This window comes from Sardina pilchardus, chromosome 21, assembly GCF_963854185.1.
Source record: "Sardina pilchardus chromosome 21, fSarPil1.1, whole genome shotgun sequence".
Lineage (NCBI taxonomy): Eukaryota > Metazoa > Chordata > Actinopteri > Clupeiformes > Clupeidae > Sardina > Sardina pilchardus.
In genome coordinates, this window is record NC_085014.1 from 17,595,867 (window position 1) to 17,616,041 (window position 20,175).

At 40.7% G+C, this 20,175-nt stretch overlaps 2 protein-coding genes across 2 annotated transcripts; both read right to left on the reverse strand.

Moving 5' to 3' along the window:
* Positions 1-1,378: 1,378 nt before the first annotated feature.
* Positions 1,379-6,428, reverse strand: LOC134069132 (glycerophosphocholine cholinephosphodiesterase ENPP6-like). Its single transcript, XM_062525000.1, has 8 exons — positions 6,173-6,428; positions 5,597-5,779; positions 5,158-5,269; positions 4,643-4,784; positions 3,712-3,882; positions 3,387-3,524; positions 2,566-2,680; positions 1,379-1,795 (listed from the first exon to the last, which is right to left on the reverse strand). The coding sequence occupies exons 1-8, from the start codon at positions 6,396-6,398 to the stop codon at positions 1,578-1,580; spliced, it is 1,305 nt and encodes a 434-aa protein (XP_062380984.1). The 5' UTR covers positions 6,399-6,428; the 3' UTR covers positions 1,379-1,577.
* Positions 6,429-7,686: 1,258 nt separating this feature from the next.
* Positions 7,687-15,635, reverse strand: LOC134069131 (glycerophosphocholine cholinephosphodiesterase ENPP6-like). The gene is made up of 8 exons (XM_062524999.1): positions 15,319-15,635; positions 14,186-14,365; positions 13,898-14,009; positions 13,414-13,555; positions 12,781-12,951; positions 12,523-12,660; positions 10,815-10,929; positions 7,687-8,302 (listed from the first exon to the last, which is right to left on the reverse strand). The coding sequence occupies exons 1-8, from the start codon at positions 15,554-15,556 to the stop codon at positions 8,088-8,090; spliced, it is 1,311 nt and encodes a 436-aa protein (XP_062380983.1). The 5' UTR covers positions 15,557-15,635; the 3' UTR covers positions 7,687-8,087.
* Positions 15,636-20,175: the final 4,540 nt, after the last annotated feature.

Consider the following 20,175-nt stretch of genomic DNA (forward strand, 5'->3'; position numbering starts at 1 on the left):
ACAAAATAGCAATTTCACTGAGACAAAAAAAAAATTTGTCTACATCATGACATCTCTCTGGGTACGGGTACAACATTTCATCTAGTACATTGCATGCAATGTCCTCCTGTCCAAGGCACCGGGCTCCTTGTCCTTGTCGTCCTCTCCCTCTCGCTCCTTCACCTCCACGTCCTCTTCCTAGGCCTCCTCTAATTCTCACTCTTCCTGCTCCTTCCCTTGTACTCCACACGGATATCTTATCTGTGCCTTATTGACACTGCTTAGGCTGATTGCAAAGTGAACTAATGATCTAAAACAGTTTTCACATGTGAAAATGTGCCAGACAGTTGGCAAAATAGTGTTAATGATAGCCATACATGTGTATGATTTTGCTAGGAGTGTGTTGGAAATGTGGTAATTAGCAGTGAGTTGTGTTTAAAGTTCCGCAAAAAGAGTGTTGTGCAGTGAATTGTGCCTACAGTTTTGCAAAGTGTGTTACAAAATTGCAAACTGAGTTCAAAGCAGTGTTTGTGCTTTTAGTTTTGCAAACTCAGTGAGTGGTTTTGCTATATGTGTTACTAGTTTTAGAAATTGTGTTACAAGAATCACGATTAGTGCTTTAGCATTCAGAAAAAACTGTAACCAGGCTCTTCTTATTTCTGTCTACTATCTAGGCACTACTCTCCTTTTTACACATTTCATGTGTAGTAGCCCAGAGTGGTAGATAAAACAGTGGCAACACTCCCATAGACCTGCATAGGACAAAATGGCAGAGCTTTCTCCAGGCTATACTTTCAGGTTAGGGGAGTTTTGGACTATTAACAGCCAATCTCTTGGTCAGTAGTCAATGAGTTAATTGATTACACCCTCCAGCATCCAGAAGTACATCACCTCCTGCGATTCAGCCATTCAGCTCCATTCAGTTTTCTTGGAACTTTTGATCGTGTGGCGGCGACATCAAAGAAGTGTCACAACTCTCTCTTTCTATGGCTCTGGTCTAGCCTATACTTTAACCAGGCTCTTCTTATCTCTGTCATATCCCAGGTGCTCTTGCGCCATCTGTTGCTGATCAAACTGATTTTTTATTCTTTTTATGTAAAAAAAGAACCAGAAGAGAACGTTGTCAGGCTTTTCATAAAAATGTGTTCTGCCATTATTTTGTGGCAGCCTGTTTTGCGTTTTCTTTTGTTTTGTTTTTTTATGTAGGGAAATGCTACACTGGCTATCACTGGCTATATCATTCATGGGTCAAGCAGATTCAATTTGGCTATTTTCATCAATGTAGTTCTGATGATGAAGTGAGTGCCATAGCAGCATAAATACGACCATGAAAAACTATGAAGAGTAGGCCACGGCTATTTACTGTCACATACAGAGAGATCAATTACATGGATATCAGTTTATTCAATCAATTATATACAAGCAGGACTACAGTAGGAGCCATTCTTTATAACACATTCTGGATAATGAGCAAATCCAACATATTATCCATATTTTCTGAGGCACAGAAAATAACATTGCATTCTTTTCAGACACATTTGCTGTTGTCTGTTTGGCATCGAGGTATAAATGCCATTAAAACATAACAGGGATGGATTTCAGTAAAGTGACACATGTGAACATGTAAACAGTCCTATCAAGACCAGGAGGCAGCTGTCCTGGGTTACTGGGACCGCTGTACTGGACTCTCTCAGCATGGCCCTCACACGGTCAAATGAGCCGTTATTGGGGAGCGGATCGATCCCAAGAGTATGACACATCACATTATAGGCATCCACAGATCTGATTGGTCCAGCACGGAAGTTGCTTTTGAAATCTGTTGAACAAAATAACTGAATTATCAGCTTGACAAAAAACAACTATATTGGTCTTATCTTTATTTTTCAAGGTGAAAGAGGAGCTGATTTTATGGCTTATCTGATGGGATCGCATTTTTAAGAAAAATGTTTTGAGAGTTTGACCAATTAGAGGCATACTGCATTTGAACAGTCTTGAATACAAAGCAACACCTTCACATTACCCACCAGAGCGGTTTTTAATTGATTGTGACCCATACTGCCCTGACTAAGGAGGCGACCTAAGGACCTGAGTAGAAAATAGTGATCACAGCGAAAGAATGCTGCATTAGTTAATGCATTAGGGCCACCAGCATCAACAGTGGGTCACGGACCAGTTGCAAACCACTGCACTTTATAAGAGTCTATCTTCCTCATATTGGTATAGCTGAGAGAGTAACAAAGAGGAACCTAACTACTTTTGTTCCCAGGGGGTAAAAAAGTGGAGTGTAAAATTGTTTGTGCTGATTCAAAAAGTTCCACAACATAGTATATTAGTTATGCATGATAAGGGGCCACAAGCAATAGCAACACTACAATGCTCTTTCCATTGGTTTTCACCATCTTTGCTGTTGACTTTGTTCTTTACCAAAGAGCATGAAAAGGGAAGTTGTGGATATCTTCCTTATTATGATATGGGTTTATGCTCAGAGAGTAATATAAATGTGTAAAAAAGTGAAGTACTGTGAAGAGAAGTGTAGTTTTTTGAGAAGCAATGCCAACATTGGTTTCAGACCCCCATGCCTCTTACCTGGGCCTTTTGCTACAAAGAACCCTCTCATCTCAACAAGTTCATTGTCGTAGCCATGTGCACCATATTTCCTGTCTCCAGTGGCGTTTGGCTGGAAAGGCAGGGCTGATATGGTCTGGGGAAAAAAGCAACTTAATAAGCAAAAATATATTGAATTCAAGTAAAAAAAAAAAAAAAAAAACAGGAGCATGACTATGTGCATGTGTGGATAGAGAGAGTGATTAACCTTAGTCCACACCGTGACAAGGCTACAGCATAAAACTTTTGCATGGCATTAAACCTGATTAAATTATTATGGTGCAAAGTTTAAATAGTTTTGACTGACAGTGGGTGTGTGTACACACACACACACACACACACACACACACACACACACACAGTCAGAGAGTATATTTTATAGATCTAGTACTCTTTAAAAAAACACTAATTGCAATTTTAAAGTAGAACAATATGTTAGTCGTCCAATCATATTTTGAGACATCAAAGTGACAGTATCTATTTCTGTATACAGATTGAGGGCCAAAAGTATGAGGTCAAAAACATGTTTTTGCAATTGTGCAAACTTGTTCTTAAGTTTCCTTATATGTATTCTTAAAGCAAATTCATTAATAATGTGGTGTACGTTTAAATGTCAAAAAGAAGAAATATTCTTTTGGACATTTTGCTTTGCAAAAATTTGACTTTTCTGTAGAATGACCCTATACAGTACTGAGGTGAGCCTGTTTCTCTCCTTTGATAAGTAGCCTAGTGATGTGAGGATAGAAATAAGGACAGTTAATTGACTAGTTAATTCAAATGCATGGACATTCAAAGAAACTTACAGGAGTGATGATCGTGCCTGGTTTGGCTACAAGGGTCAGAGTTGAAACAAACCTCCCTTCCTTGTAATGGAACCGAGCAGGGATGTCAGCTCTGCGGTAGGTTGTCATATTTTCCACAGCACTCAGAGCAGTGAATATCTTGGGGTGGGGGGGGGGGGGGGGTATATGGTTAGTATTCATATGGATTTTATGTACATAAAAATGGCAGATAATGGTAGGAAACAAGAACACAAATGACATAGGAGACATTTCTATTATGTTATTATATTACCTTTCTCTCATCAGGAGTTGTAAATAGAGATAAAGGGCAAAAAGAGGATCTCACCTCTTCAACCTTTTCTTCTTTAGGCCACAGGCTCACGACAGGACCAACTTCCAACACCTTGATGACATCGGCCAGATTGATGTGTTTGTCCAGTTCAATGAGGTTTGTGATCTCTGACATGCCGTGATCAGAGAACATGACAATGTTCAGGACATCGCTCAAGTTTTTTGCCTGTAACACGACCCCCAATATGCATTAGTGCATCAATATATAGCTTCTTCAATTTTTGCATCTTTCTTCAACCTTCATCTTCTAACATTATTGTTACAAATGTGTCAGAATACAGTGTCACTGGAATTAGATGCACAATATTGGATTTCTGCCGATATTTTCAAACTCATTTTGGCCAATTTCAACAGCCTGGAATAACTGCAACTCTTAAGCTGTTATCTGCCAATGCTGATGTCTACCACTAAAATTGTGCATCCCTAACTGGGATACTATAGCCTGGCTATCACCAGACCAAGCTCAATCTTTTGAGATTGAACATTAGTCTGGGGAATCTGCGCTGTATTCCTCCTGCACAAGAGGCGTGATCACTGGGCACATTCAAATGACTCTGTACACTTGGATAGCCCTTCAACCAATCAGACCAACGATCCGGGTGCGTCTGGTGGATAAGGCAGTTTCTGGTTGGTTCCAGCAAAAGTGGAATGGAAGCAGGAGAGATAAGTGTGCAGTTTTCCAGCCTGAGCTGCAGGTGGCAGATTGGGCTGGGTTTACCCAGTCTAGGAATAGTTACTCATCAATACTGATATGTCATGCCCATGCCCTGTCACTTTACTGAGACACCCAAAGTTTACTATATCACTCACATACACATGTCTGGTGACAACTGCACCCAATACACACACGCACAGAGAGAGAGAGAGAGAGAGAGAGAGAGAGAGAGAGAGAGAGAGAGAGAGAGAGAGAGACTAAAACTTCTCACCATGATCCTTTGGTTGAGAAACTGCATGGCGCCATCCAGACCAAGAACCGTCCCTGCGGTCTCAAGTGACTGAGGCCCAAAGAAATGACCCACTGCATCCACCCTCTCATAATACACAGCAGCCATATCAGCTTGGTCATCACTAAAGGAAGCAAAGAAGCCAGTTCAGCAACAGCAACATGTTTGCTGTGTCCACAATCATGAGGATATACTGTAAGCTCATCATGTTTTGCCCCCACCTAATTTACAAAGGTCCTGTTTAATGTCAAAGTGAAAGCAAATTTCTAAAAAGTAGTAGTTTCTTTGCGCTATCATATCCAAAAGTATAATGACAAAAATCTTGAGAATGCCTTATTTGTTTTGTAGAGAAAACTATGAGCAAATATGAGTTACAATATAATAAAAAGTATGATGCAAAAAAAAAGACACTCATCATATTGTCACATTACAGATGGGATAAGGTGAACCAGGACAGAACACAGATGGGATCAGTTGAACTAGGATAGAACACATACTTTAGCGCGTCAAGGGCATGTTCCATGGCATCTGTCAAGTTCCCCTCATTTACATTTTGTTTGTACGGTTCACAGAAGGATGCTCTCAAACCTAGAATCTCAACGTCACACCCTGAAACATAATTTCCAAAATCCACATAAAGACATGTACAGTAAGCACTAAGGATTTATCAAAGAGATGTGATTACTCTGGGAATGTATGTAAACCTATGCAAACTAAAGTTCAATGACAGTAATGGGCTTAATATACCACTTCAAACTTTATGTATCACTTTGAGAGTGAATTCATACATAATGAGGAGCCCATGAATTAATTTAATGATTTCAGAATAATAAGAAATACTTCTTACAATTGTTCATTATGGTGGGACACTTTGCCTGTTCTCTAATATCAGCCGTGATGAATCATGTTTCCACCAGCAGAGCTGGGTGTACTGACCTGGCCAGTAGTACATGTAGACCCTCTTGTCCAGTTTCTGCATGGTCACCCAGAGCGGCTCAGATCCATTCCACCACAGAGGCGAGAGGCTGTATTGGAATGATTGGTCGCCAGCGAATTCTGTATCTGAGTCCATGTCCCACATCTTGTTAGCAGTCATGTGGTGCACTTCAGTGTATCGGCCTGGTGAAGTGAAAGACATGAATGCTCCAGGACATGACCGAATGTTTTCTTTTATTTGCTTACAGTAAAGGAACTTTTGTGTACAGTAGTTTAGTTGTGTTGAACGCAGTCACATAGCAGGCTCCATCTACACTTTTTCTCAGTCGCTTTGGTGCATTTCTTGAATCATAATGAACATTGTACAACAGTTAGTGCCTTTCTCAAAACAATTAGTGCAAACAGTACCACATAGTGAAGAACCAGCAAAACGTTGTGCCTCAAAAGCAAATATGTATGTCAATTAAATCAAAATGAACTAGTTCAACACATTTGGACGTGATGATAGCAAGCAAGGTGTGCAAGTGATTTTATATATAAGAGGAATGAAAAAAGAAATGATGGAATAGTCCTTACCTGTCATTAGTGAATAGTAGTTTGGAAAAGAGAGACTAGGGAATTCTGGAGTCATGTAATCCACTTTCACTCCGTTTTCCACAATCTCTCGGAACCCAGGCAAATTGTCCAGATTATCAAGATAGTCATAGCGGAGTCCATCAATTAAAAAAACTAAAAGTTTGCCACTGGCATTGTAGGAGCTTAACATGCTCAGTAAGATAACAGCGATGCAGGTGTATGTCATGATGACCAAAAAGGCATTGACCACATGCAGCAACAGGTGACTTCTACACTCTGAGTTGTCATGTTTCCTCTTATAAAAGGACGAGTAGGTGGAGTGACAGACTGCCTATCAGTTTGGAGCAAAGCAGCTCAGTAGGAGTACTAGAGTGCTTCTTATGGTGATAACATTTCAGGACAAAAAAAGCTAGTAATAAAAGTGTCTCCATAATACTACAGTGCTTTAGCATACTTTATTACTGTACACCTGAGGAACATTATGTATCACAGTAACACACACACACACACACACACACACACACACACACACACATACACACGTTGATCCCCATCCTGACGTTTGTTAGCCTGGCCCCGTCTGCCTGTATATCTATCAACCCAAGATATTAGTTTGACTATTCTCAATGCACTTACAGTGCATTATGCAATAACAGAACAGGGGAAGTGGAGGCCATATGTGTAATATCGACTAGACATTGGTTCTAGTCTATGCAGGCTAAAATATTGATGTGCAGATATGCACAATATGCAGAATAGGTGTATATTTAACCTTTATTTTATGCTTCAGAACTATAGACTTTTTGTCTGGGCCCTTTTTTACACCTTTTGTGTGTAGTCTAGCTAACTTAAAGCAACACTAAAGCACTTTTCCTCTGTCGCACACACACTATTTGTTTATCCAGCAAATAACAGACAAGGTAGAATATGTTGCATGATTTTATGATGTATTGCGACTTCGAAGCAAGTCAAATTTGTAGTTTCTTATGTCTCATTTCATCGAACTACAGATACACTACCCCACCTCATAAAGTTACATAGTGCTGTTATAGCCGATAGAGGGCCGCAAAGTGAAAACAGAAGTGCCGTTCACCCTGTTACGAGTTGATGAACCGCTGAAATTTGGAAACATTATTTTAAGGTACGAAAAACTCTTTAGTGTTGCTTTAACTATAGGCTCTTCTGATCCTAATGGGCTATTTCTGTCATATCCCAGGTGCTATTGCGCCATCTGCTGTTGAACATGCTGATTCTTTTGGAGCTCTACATTTCATAAAAAATCAGAAATTATTTTGTGGCTGCCTGTTTTGCGTTTGGATTTTTTAGGTAAATGCTACAATTGGCTATCATTGGCTATATTATTCTTGGGTCAAGCAGATACAGTACAGTCTGGCTATTTCCGTCAATGTAGTGTTAATGCTGAGGTGAATGACTGGACAGCATAAATAACTGCCATAAAAAAACTACAGTCATTTCCTGTATTAGCCACATTGTGAATAAGCCACAGGACAATGTTTCATACAAGTTAAAAGAAATAAAATCATTTTTATATTAACTTCCTGTGTAATAATAACCTCATAGCTGAAGAAATTGTGCAAAGTCATTGTATAAGCTGTGGCTATTAGTTGGGAAATTACGGTATACAGCAGGCCAAGGCTATTTACAATCATATTAAGACATATTAGAGTTACATGGATATCAGTTTATTATATCAAATAAAAGCAGGACTACAGTAGGATCAATTATTTATCTATATATCTATTAATTAACACATTATGAATACTGAGCAAATCCAACATTATCCATATTTTCTGAAGCACAGAAATAACATTGCATTCTATTCAGGCTCATTTACTGACAGTGTGGCATTGAGGTAAGTACAGGTGAAACATAATGGGGATGGATTTCAGTAGGCCTAAAGTGACACATGTGAACATGTAAAAAGTCCTATCAAGACCAGGAGGCAGCTGTGCTGGGTTACTGGGACCGCTGCACTGGACTCTCTCAGCATGGCCCTCACACGGTCGAATGAGCCGTTATTGGGAAGCGGATCGATCCCAAGAGTATGACACATCACATTATAGGCATCCACAGATCTGATTGGTCCAGCACTGAAGTTGCTTTTGAAATCTGTTGAACAAAATAACTGTATTATCAGCTTGACAAAACACATTTGGTTTTATTTTTCATTTTGCAAGGTAAAAGAGGTGCTGATTTCATGTTTTTTTAATGGTTTTCTGGCATCACATTTTAAGGAAAATTATTTTGAATGGTGGGAAATTAGAGGTTTATCTGGTAACACTTTACTTGAAGGTATACATAAAGGCCGGCGCTCACCGGACATGTACGCGGCACAATGCGACAAGAAAAAAATTTCAACTCCATCGTTTTTAACGAAGCAAAGCCCACTAGAAATGTCTGCCGTGTGGCAGCCACACAGGGTTAGAAAACTGTTCTAAAATCCTGCGCATCAAGCCCACACCGCTGAACGCCGTGGGCGATGGGCACCTGACTTAAGAGTGGCATGACACTGTCATGAACATATGACACTGTAATGACTCATGAACCCTTACTGTAACCCAAGATGGAAACCTGAAAAAAAGAATAAAGAAGATCGGACCTATACCAGCCAGCTAGAATACTAACAGTGGTGAGCAGTCTAAAAAGATGTATGAGCTGTCCCCTAAATATAAACCTAAATCTAACCCTAACCCCAACGCTAACCAGCCTGGGTGTTCCCATCCTGCCTTGCGCGGTGATTTCATTCATGCTGCTAAGGCAGTCTGGAAACTGCCGCCCTAATTTTTTCCTGAGATAGGGGACCAATCTCAGAACAGGGGGGGAAGCAAGAGCATGATGAGCTATGCATAAACGCATTTGATAGACATCCGTGGCGCCCAATGAACGGATCTGGGCATTTTTTCCAATACGAGAAAATGAATGTCTGGTTGCCAGACCACGTCTCATTTGAGAAGGCGCTAGCCAGGCTAAACTCTAACCCTAACTGTAACCCTAACCCTAACTTGTCATGACAAAAAACAAATGACACTTAATGCCATAAGCGCCACTTTTATAGATACCTTCAAATAAAATGTAAAAACCTAATTTGAACAGCCTTCAAACTAGAAGTCTGTTTCACCTTTTGCCAATTAATCAACATGTAACAAAATACAATGACCACCTTCCCATTACCCGCTAAAAAGGTTTTACGCTGACTGTGACCTACTGTACAGTAGTAATCACCATTCTGACTAAGGACGCAACCTAAACCCCTGAGTAGAAAATAGTGAGGCATTACCCACAGTGAAAGTATATGAGTTAATGCATGGTTAGGGGCCACCAGCTATAGAACAACAGTTGAAAATCCCTGAACTACAAAGCAAAGGGGGGATACACACATAACTATTTTATAAATCTCAACCGATTTTTTATCTGTGAGAGAACCCACACATGAAGATAAAAAATCTTTCTCGGCTGCCCTCGGAACACCCACACACTACAGGATTTCCAGTCACAAATATTGAATCTTAAGAGATCTATCTTAAGAGCTTAAGATAATTGGCCGTTTTCTATCTTTGGTCGAAAGGGGGAAAATCGGGGCAAAATCATTATCTTTATGTGTGTACCCCAGGGTGGGAATTATACCAAGGCCATGAGGCCATGGCCGCCGTTGCCCTACACTTTGGCCTTGATGCCCCCTGAAAAAAACCCCATCATAAGGCCACAGTGGCCTTTATGCCCCTGACTTAGGGTTGCCAACCATTCAGTATAATACGGAATCGTCCCGTATTTGATTTGTGGCAGGTAATTATCACAGAATGTACAGAAACCTGTCTGAAAACGGCTTATGATGCTTCCATGAGAGAAACATCCCAAAACAATGGTACTCATATTTGCTGTTGTTTTCAGAAGTATCTCATGCAAACATGCAAAATAATGAACTACTGTAATTATATAGCCTATCTTACATTAGTAAAGCACACCCCTGATGTGCATAGTTTTCACAAACTTTTTGTAAACAATTTTGGCACAAACATTGACTGCTTTGAAGTGAAAGTGCATGTCTAACAATATAGCATAATACTAATTGTGATATGATAATCATAATGATGATTTGATGGGGGGTGGGGTGAGGTATGTGTAGATGGGCCCTATGACCCCGAAGTCTGCCATGATTGGGCCTCAACTTAAAGAAGTTTGAGGCTGTGTTAGTGTTTCTCAAAGCCTACAGCGGCAAGCGGGTCTATGTATTTGTGTCGAGATAACCCTGAAATGTAAAACCATCGAATTTTACTCAGTGGCCTTTGTGCCCTATCATGTGGCCTTGGTGCCCCTAAAAAAAAAAGAAGGTGAAGGCCAAATGGCCTTGCCCCTAAAATGACGAAATTCCCACCCTGGTGTACCCCCACCAACTTTTTCACCAACTTTGCTGTTGGCTTTGTTCTTTACCAAAGAGCATGAAAAGGGACGTTGTGGATATCTTCCTTATTATGATATGGGTTTATGCTCAAAGAGTAATATAAAGAAATGAAACCTACTCAGCTCCCTGGGAGTAAAACAGGTGAAATGAAGTACTGTGAAGAGAAGTGTAGTTTTTTGAGAAGCAATATCAACATTGGTTTCAGACCCCCATGCCTCTTACCTGGGCCTTTTGCTACAAAGAACCCTCTCATCTCAACAAGTTCATTGTCGTAGCCATGTGCACCATATTTCCTGTCTCCAGTGGCATTTGGCTGGAAAGGCAAGGCTGTTATGGTCTGGAAAAAAAGCAACTTAATAAGCAAAAATATACTGCATTCAAGTAAAAAAAGACATGTGGTGTTGTAAAATGCTAATATTATTGTATGTTTTTGACTGGGAACAAGCAATGGGCAGAGGAAGGGCTGGGCTAGGGACCTTCCAACGAGGTTCGACGAGACCTGGGAGAAGGACCTGAGGCAGCTACAGAAGTTCAAGGCCAGGTGAGGAAAAGAGGTCCAACAGCAGTGGGAATGGCACATTAGGGTGCCTGGACTAGATGGAAACAATTAGCGGAGGAGAGGAAGACCACATGGGCTGACCTCTGGTGGGCAGAGCCACACCGCATCAAGCTCTTGGCTCAGGAAGTCTATGACGTCCTCCGCAGCCCGTCCAGTCCAACCAGCACACCTGGGGTCTGGCCGATACACCAGGGTGTGCCCTGGGCCAGTGAGAGGGATCCCTTGAGCATGTTTTGAACTGCTGCCCAAGAGCTTTAGGGGAAGGCTGGTATCACTGGCGACATGACTAAGTGCTCAAAACAGTTGCAGAGAGCATCTAGGTTACCATCAGCAGCTGCCGGAGGTCAAAGCCCTCAAAGCAAACCACTAGCTTCATCAGGGCCAGAGGGAAGCCAAGTTCAAGTTTATTCCTTGTGCTCAAGTGTCCATTCAACTACAGAAATACATTAAAAGAAAATAAATAAATAGATGCTATACAAAAAGAGGGATGCCAGGGAGATCTTCCAGTAACATCTGGGCTTCTGAACACCGCACACGACTGGCAGCTGGAGGAGGACTTGGGCAGACAGCTTAAGTCCCCCCAGCATGCCGTCAAGGCCACTCTGAGACCTGACAGTCTCTTGGTTTCTGAGGCAACAAAGAATCTGGAACTCACTGTGCCATTGGAAGACCGAATGGAATGGAATGGGGTGTGATGCAGTGGAGAGGCTTGGCAGGGCGGTCCCTCTACAGGGCCTACACTGCACTTGGCATCACAGGTGAGAGAAGGAGGTGGGCTATTTGCAACAGAACAGAGGCTGCAGAAAAGACTTTGAGGTGGTTCTGGACCAAAAGAGCGGATCCCTAGACAAATGCAGCTAGAGCTCAAACTGAGGCCTGATTAAACTCAGCTGGGTCACCTGAAAGAGGGTGTCTGATGTTTCGAAAAGGCCCGAAACACCCAATGGGATCAGGAACATCACTGATGATGTGCCATAGCTTAGCATCAGAAAATGTATCACTACACGCAAATGTGTGAATAGAGAGAGAGAGTGATTAGTTTAGTCCTAACCATAACAAATACATGTCATGGGCTCCTGAATATGCAAATAAACAAGTTTTACTTGGCATCAAAACCAGTTTTGCACCTGATTAAAGATCAAATAGTTTTGGCTGACATATTTGGGCGTATAGATTTTAGTTTCCTTGTTCCTGGAGTTCCTCCTCTCCCATCTTTGTCTTCACATAGTGTATTTCCTTATTATTTATTTATATCTTGCAAACAAACAAACAAACAAACAAACAAACAGACAGACAAACAAACCCTGATGAAAACATAACCTCCTTGGCGGAGGTAATTAACACTCAGAAAACAGCACAATAAGAACTTACAGGAGTGATGATCCAGCCTGGTTTGGCTACAAGGGTCAGAGTTGAAACAAACCTCCCTTCCTTGTAATGGAATCGAGCAGGGATGTCAGTTCTGCGGTAGGTTGTCATATTTTCCACAGCACTCAGAGCAGTGAATATCTGGGGGGAGGGGTCGGTATCCATATTAATATTATGGACAAAACAGCAGATTTATTATGTTCGCACCTCTCTCTCATCAGAACTTGTAAATAGAGCCCACGGACAAAAAGAGGATCTCACCTCTTCAAATTTTTCTTCTTTAGGCCACAGGCTCACGACAGGACCAATGTCCAACACCTTGATGACATCGGACAAGTTGATGTGTTTGTCCAGTTCAATGAGGTTTGTGATCTCTGACATGCCGTGATCAGAGAACATGACAATGTTCAGGACATCGCTCATGTTTTTTGCCTGTAACACGACCCCCAATATACATTAGTGCATGTGTCCATTTAGCCTTTCTAGTTTTTGCATCTTGCTTAGATCTGCATATACCTATCTCAGGCCATGTCATTATTGTTGTATAGATGTGTCAGAATACAAAGATATGTCACTGGAATTAGGGATGCATGGTATTGGATTTCTACTGATGTTTTCAAACTCATCTTGGCCAATTACCCGGGGCGGATACATACAGTATGTGTTACTTCCTTCCCGGATCTTTCCTCTTTATCTTATCTCTTTATCTCTACTCAAGATGTATGATGTACACTTGATTTATGTAAATTTGAATTGAATTTGAATTTTGAAATGATTGTACAATCCAAATCTGACAGGCAATTCATCTGCCAGGAATATCTGCCAATTATAGAATTTTTAAGATGCCCCCCCCCCCCCCCGCCCCACACACACATACACACACAAACTTCTCACCATGATCCTTTGGTTGAGAAACTGCATGGCACCATCCAGACCAAGAACCGTCCCTGCGGTCTCAAGTGACTGAGGCCCAAAGAAATGGCCCACTGCATCCACCCTCTCATAATACACAGCAGCCATATCAGCTTGGCCATCACTAAAGGAAGCATAGAAGCCAGTTCAGCTACATTTTCAGGCTGATAGAAATTACTGCATGGTAAGTAGTGAAGCAAACTCAGTCTGTCAGGCATGTGGACACTGATAGATATATCATGTTTTGCGATGTGCTGCTAGATAGAATATGTGTTTTGTTGAGCTTATGTCATATCCAAAAGCATTTTGACAAAAAGCTTGAGAATGCCTTGTTTGTTTGAGTGAAAAACATATATTAAGACAAATATGAGTTACCATATACCAAAAAGTATAATGTATAAAAAATATTTTCAATATATTGTCACATTAGAGATGGGATCAGATGAACCAGGATGGAAGACAGTACTTTAGCGCATCAAGGGCACGTTCCATGGCATCTGTCAAGTTCCTCTCATTTGCGTTGGGTCTGTACGGTTCACAGAAAGACGGTCTCACTCCTAGAATCTCGACCTCACAACCTGAAACATAGTTTTCATACCCCACATAAAGGATTTGTCAAAGAGATGTGATTACTCTGGGAATGTTTGTAACAATATTTATTACGTAAGGGATAATCAACGACGCGCCACTTTGCCTGTGCTCTATAACAGCCGTGATGAATCATGTTTCCACCAGCAGAGCTGGGTGTACTGACCTGGCCAGAAGTACATGTAGACCCTCTTGTCCAGTTTCTCCATGGTCACCCAGAGTGGCTCGGATCCATTCCACCACAAAGGCAAGCGGCTGTCTGCGTTGCCACCAATCAGGAATTCCGTATTTGAGTCCATGTCCCACATGTAGTTGCCAGTCATCTGGTGCACTGCAGTGTTGCGGCCTGATGAAAGGAAAAATATGGAAGCTCCTAAGGCATTTTTTTTTTTTAAATTTGTTTAAAGGAGCTGTTGTGTAGTAGGATTAGTTGTCTTGAACACAGCCACTTGACAGGCTTCCATTGACTTGAACTGTATTTGATATAGCGTCACACGTTACAACATGTTAAAAGAAGAAAGAAGAGAGCCAAGTCATGCTGGTTTGATTTCTAACTTCAGTGGATAACTGACAGAAAACAGAGCATAGGCATTTTTGCCATAACATCAAAACGGTTGGTGGGGAAATCTCCAGCAGGCAAATGTCTAATCTGGTTGTTGTTGTTGTCCAACTCGCTTCAATAGAAATGTAGACATAACAAGGATGGTCATTGCATGGAGCTATCTTGGATGTCTCATTCATGACATCTGAGGTCAACCATCTACGGAGTCTGGAGTAATAACAGCCTTCTCATAATTAACTTTATTATGACAAGTCTTTTGTACTTTCATTTTATGTAATCCATCAAGAATTCCCTGCTTAGTGCTATAAATAATAGTAAGACTTTGTCTGTGACAGACTTGTTACTCTCATGCTTGCCTAAGTTTGTGTGTTTGTAACCTGTCTCCGGCATCGTCAATTAAGCTTTGTACTCGGTCGGCTTGCCTGTGCATTACTTTTTGCATCTTTGTGGATGAATACTTTTTTTTTTTTTTTACCACAGTTGTTACTTCACATTCAATGTTTTGAATATTTTTTTAAAAAGCACATAGCACATTTAATTCTTCACCTCATAGAATAAAGTAATTTCAGTGTTTTATGGCAATACAAAAACATGCATTAACCTCACCCATATTAACTGCAATGCCAAATAGCCAAATAAACCAAAATCAGATAAGTAATTTTATCATAAATAATAATATATATATTTTTTTTAAATGCATTCTTATAGGTAACAGAAAATTATGGAATTGTCCTTACCTGTCATTAGTGAGTAGTAGTTTGGATAAGAGAGACTGGGGAATTCTGGAGTCATGTAATCCACTTTCACTCCATTTTCCACAATTTCTCGGAACCCAGGAAAATTGTCCAGATTATTGAGGTAGTCATAACGGAGTCCATCAATTAGAAAAACTAAAAGTTTGCCACTGGTATTGTACTGGCCACTGACATTGTTTAAGATACTCAGTAAGATGACCGCAATGCAGGTGTATGTCATGATAACAACCTAAAGGCTTTGAATACAGTGACAGGTGACTTCAGGTGACTACATTCAGAGTCTGTCTGTAGGGTTGAATTGTCATGGTTCCTCTCAAGTCGAGTAGGTGGAGTGATTGACTGCCTATCACTTTGAAGCAACGCATCGCATCAGAGAGTGTTAGGGTGTTTCCCAAGGAGATCAAATTTCAGGACAAAAAAAAAACTTATGCTAAATAAGAATGTGTCTTCATAGTACAAGTTAAAAAGAAAATGCTGTAGGAAATGTTTGCTTAAACCTGAGGGATATTGCGTGTTACAACAACACACATGCGAACGCGCCCACAGACACGCACACGTGTTGATCGCCAACCTGACGTCTTTTTTTGGCATAATAATAATAAATGGTTATGCACACAGCTGAATTTATAGAGCCAAATTAATACATTGTTTCCTTCATGCCAATGTGGTTTATTATCCATTTGTAAAGGTCAGTGGCAAAGTCCCCTGACCAATCTCTTACAAAAAAATCAAATGTTTACAGCAGATGTTCAACAAACTTGTGGGTGATTTGTGGTAAACAAATGGGTTCACCAGAAAATACTGGCAGAAGGTTGCTAATGTTGGCTGAGTCACACTTCCAGCGAAATTCTGGAAACGATGAGACATGCCACTAAATGTGTTCAAGTGATTTGCCGCCACATCTTACCAAGTAGTGTTGTAGGAATCCCTGACCAGTCCCTTACAACATTTTTTTGTAAAAATGAAATGTTTGTAGTATATGCAGCAAACGTGTTGGTGATTTAGGGAAACAAATTAGTTCACTAGAAAATATTGAAAGGAGGTTACTAACGTAGGCTGCTAGAGGCAAACTTCCAGCAAAGTTGGCCACTAGTGTCAAATGTTTTCCAGTGATTTGCCTCCACACCTAGCCAATAATGGCAAACTTCCAGTGAACTTCTGGTGTCAAACCTATGCCATTGCTTCAAATATGCTGCAGCATTGTAGCCTAGAAACCTAGTCGCCCCTTGCGGCAGTGAAATGTAATTTGGCTGGCGGGGCAGTCTCTACGCGAACCACAGCCGTGGCGATATTGGCCAACAGCACCAGTCCCACTCGTACGATAATGCTTAAATAGCTAATATCGACAGATAATATCAGCACAGCGATTCATTGGTCGGGTCCCAGTTGTGAGCCTCCTCAACCTACACAAGATGTTCAAAGTTTGTCGGATCTAACTGGTTCTGGGCAAAAAAAAATCAGATCAGGTGTCTACTTGGCATAAGTCAGCACCAATTATCTTCCATGCATCATTCAATGACATCATCACAGTTTTGCAGTCAAAATATGAAAATACAATAGTATATTGTTGCAAAACACAGTAATTTTCCTCAACCCAATAAAATACAAATTACAAAATAGCATTTTGTATTTGAAATGTATGTATCAGAAATACTGCCCATCTCTGAATACATTGCATAGCTTTACATCATGTGCTCGAAAAGATAATCAAGCCTAAAACATTGACTTTAATGTAATTTTCCACATTATTATAGTTGAATGTAAATGAAAAGGTTTAATAGTTAATTCATTCATTAATAGTAGGTCTTTTTAACAGGTTGAGTAAAGTTAAGGTGACCTTTTACATAAACTTGAGGTGTTCATGTAATTATTGAGTAAAGTTAAACTGATCTTTCACATAAACCTTATAGTCAGTTAGCCGTGGTGTCAGACCTGGTTTTGTCGGTTATTTTTGTTTATTTTTTTTGCAGAAAATCTGCTCCCGTTGGTGAACAGCACTTGAGCAAGCACACTTTCGCAGTTCCTCGGAATTGAATTCTAGTTCTGTCTGATCTCCATGTTACCAGTCATGTACAGTGTATTTAGGCAATAGGCATGCATTTCTAGCCCAAAAAGGGAAATGCAGTTCAGTTTGAAAAATGGCCACAACAAGTGTTTGTGGTGAAAGAAACGTTCCGTCCATCAGTTATTTATTCTTCATAACTCAGCTTTTTCTAACCTCAATTTGTCTATCACCCATCAATTTGACAAAACTCGGGGTATTTACTAACCACCAGTCCATCAGTCAGCTCTTTATTTTGCTTATATCTCAATTTTTGTTTGTTTGTTCTGCTTATAGCTTTGCCATCTGAAGAATATGGCAGTTGTGGACAGTTATTGGGGTTGTGAATAGCTTCATGGGTATATTTGGTTAACAAGAAAATTGAGCAAAGTATAGAGGGCAAAAGGTTAGGGCATCAGATAAAAGATTTCCAGCTCCAGCCTCAGATTTTGCACAGATCTCAAATTGGCTTAAAGAGACCCTATGCAACTTTCTGCAGGAGACGATCGCTCTTTGTTTACATCTGGAAGTCTGAGACGAAGAACCACGCTTGCAATTTATATATTTAAATATAGCCTATACATGTATAAATATACACGCTAAAGCTGTCGGGGAAGCTCTGCAGAGAAAATGCAAGCATAAAACGAGCGAAAACGAACAACGAAACCGAAACCAGAAATGAAATCGCCAATCCTGCATAGTTCCTCTTTAAATATTCTGCGGAATACATTCACTCTACTGCTCAGTGTTGCATTGACTTATACAGTAGACTTAGACAGGCTGTGTCACTTTGTAGTATTGACAGTTCAATATACTTTCATCTCAGTGTGTTTCCTTGAATCGGGTTTTTTTTTCTCCAGAGTGCTCATTTCTTAAAGTAAACTAGTGTGTTTTTCGACCAGTGATTTGCTTTGTTACAGTTGATTCCACGTTTGCAAAACCTGCATGTTGTCAGTTCCGTCATCAGTCGTTTATATAGATATGGATACTGATTAATTGATTTTACCAGATCTATAGGAGCCCCAATCACTGATCTATAAAGAATACCTGGATAGACTATCTCATTGTTGCTGACTCATTAACAATGAAGCCAGTGGAACTGTCCCGAGTGGTCCCATGCAGAGCCATATAGATATGTATCTATATGGCTCTGGTCCCATGATGGCGGCGTGGTGTTCCAATTCCATTGTTGCAGAACGGCAATATTCTTTTACTGTCTTTTACTGTCTATGCATTCTACTGGCAAGTGGTCCCATAATGGCTAATGATTCAGTCAAGCCACCTAGTCTTAGTCAGAGTGGATCAGTGGTGTAGTCTAGTTAGCTGTAGTAGACTGTGATAGAGTCTACAGTAGTATAGTAGTGGATATACTGTGATCAACCCCAAATGTTAATACCTGTCCTTGCCTATTTTAAGCGGGTATACTGAGATGATGATGCTTTTTAAGTGGGTACACTGCGTAATCCTGCGTATCATGTAGACTACACCACTGGAGTGGATTACTACTTTATCACAAAATGGCAAGTTTATTAAATGTGATCTATCAGACAATATTTACGGTAACACTATTCATACCAAATGTTTACATTATACATGACGTCATTTGATTGGTAATTGATGGTCATTGTTTGAAGAGTTGTGTGGCGAGCTCACAAGAGCTCTAAGAACTCTGGAGGATTCCCAGCAGGTTTGGTGAAAGGTCAACAGGCACGCCTGGTATACGGAAGGGTGTGTTCCCCACCTGTAACATATCCGGCCTCTATAAGATGTGCGGTCATGTTTCCTCCGCAGGGGACATGTGTCATTTGAGGCCATTTTCACTCCCACCACCCTGGGACTGCCATGATTTTGTTTCCTTAGTGAGCAAATGTCAATCTACTCTCATTGGGGTCTTCTACTAACAGAGCTAGTATAATAGGGCATGGGTCTGGTTCCTGGTGTCCAGTTAAAAAACTGGTTTCTGCCATTTGGATCCCTCCCCTCTCTCTCTCTCCGGGTGAAAAGAACCGCACACATGTCCATTTTCCTCCCTCCATTCTAACAGACTGATGCGGGGTCTGTTCCACTGCTTGTTTCAAACACACACGCACACAGAGAGAGAGAGAGAGAGAGAGAGAGAGAGAGAGAGAGAGAGAGAGAGGGAGAAAGAGAAAAGTAGAGAGACAGACACAGACAGTCACACACACACACACACACACACACACACACACACACACACACACACACACAAATACTGTGTGCTTATACATTGATTTAGCAAAATTTCTTCAGCCATGAGGTTAATACGCTGCAGTTTTTTTTGTTTTTACTTGCAAAACACTGTCCTGCGGCTTATATTGCATACAGTGACTTCCTGTAATTACTTTTTACAGTATCAATACTGTACAAATACAGTCAGTTATTGGAATAATTGCTGCCAGTACTTTACTGTAATTTTACAGGTTTTTTTTAACAGTGCTGTACACGGTTAATACACAGGACAACACTTGTCAAAGCCTACAAGTCCATCATACCAGCAAACAAAGAGAAGTTCTCTGCGCTTCTGCAGTAGTGCGACAATCTGGTGCAACCAGGCCAGGACAGAGGCGCATGAAGAAAGAGGAATGCCGGTGCAACACAGATGTCTTCTTTAAGATTTATTTAAAAGGTGCAAAACATGACTAACGTCTCGACGTCACAAACGTCTTCATCAGAGTCCTTAGAAAGACTGGGAGTAAGTCCCTGATAAGGATCACTATCAGGTGTGATTGGGCGTAGAGGGGCGTTGGTAACCCGCACAAATGTAATGCCAAACATCT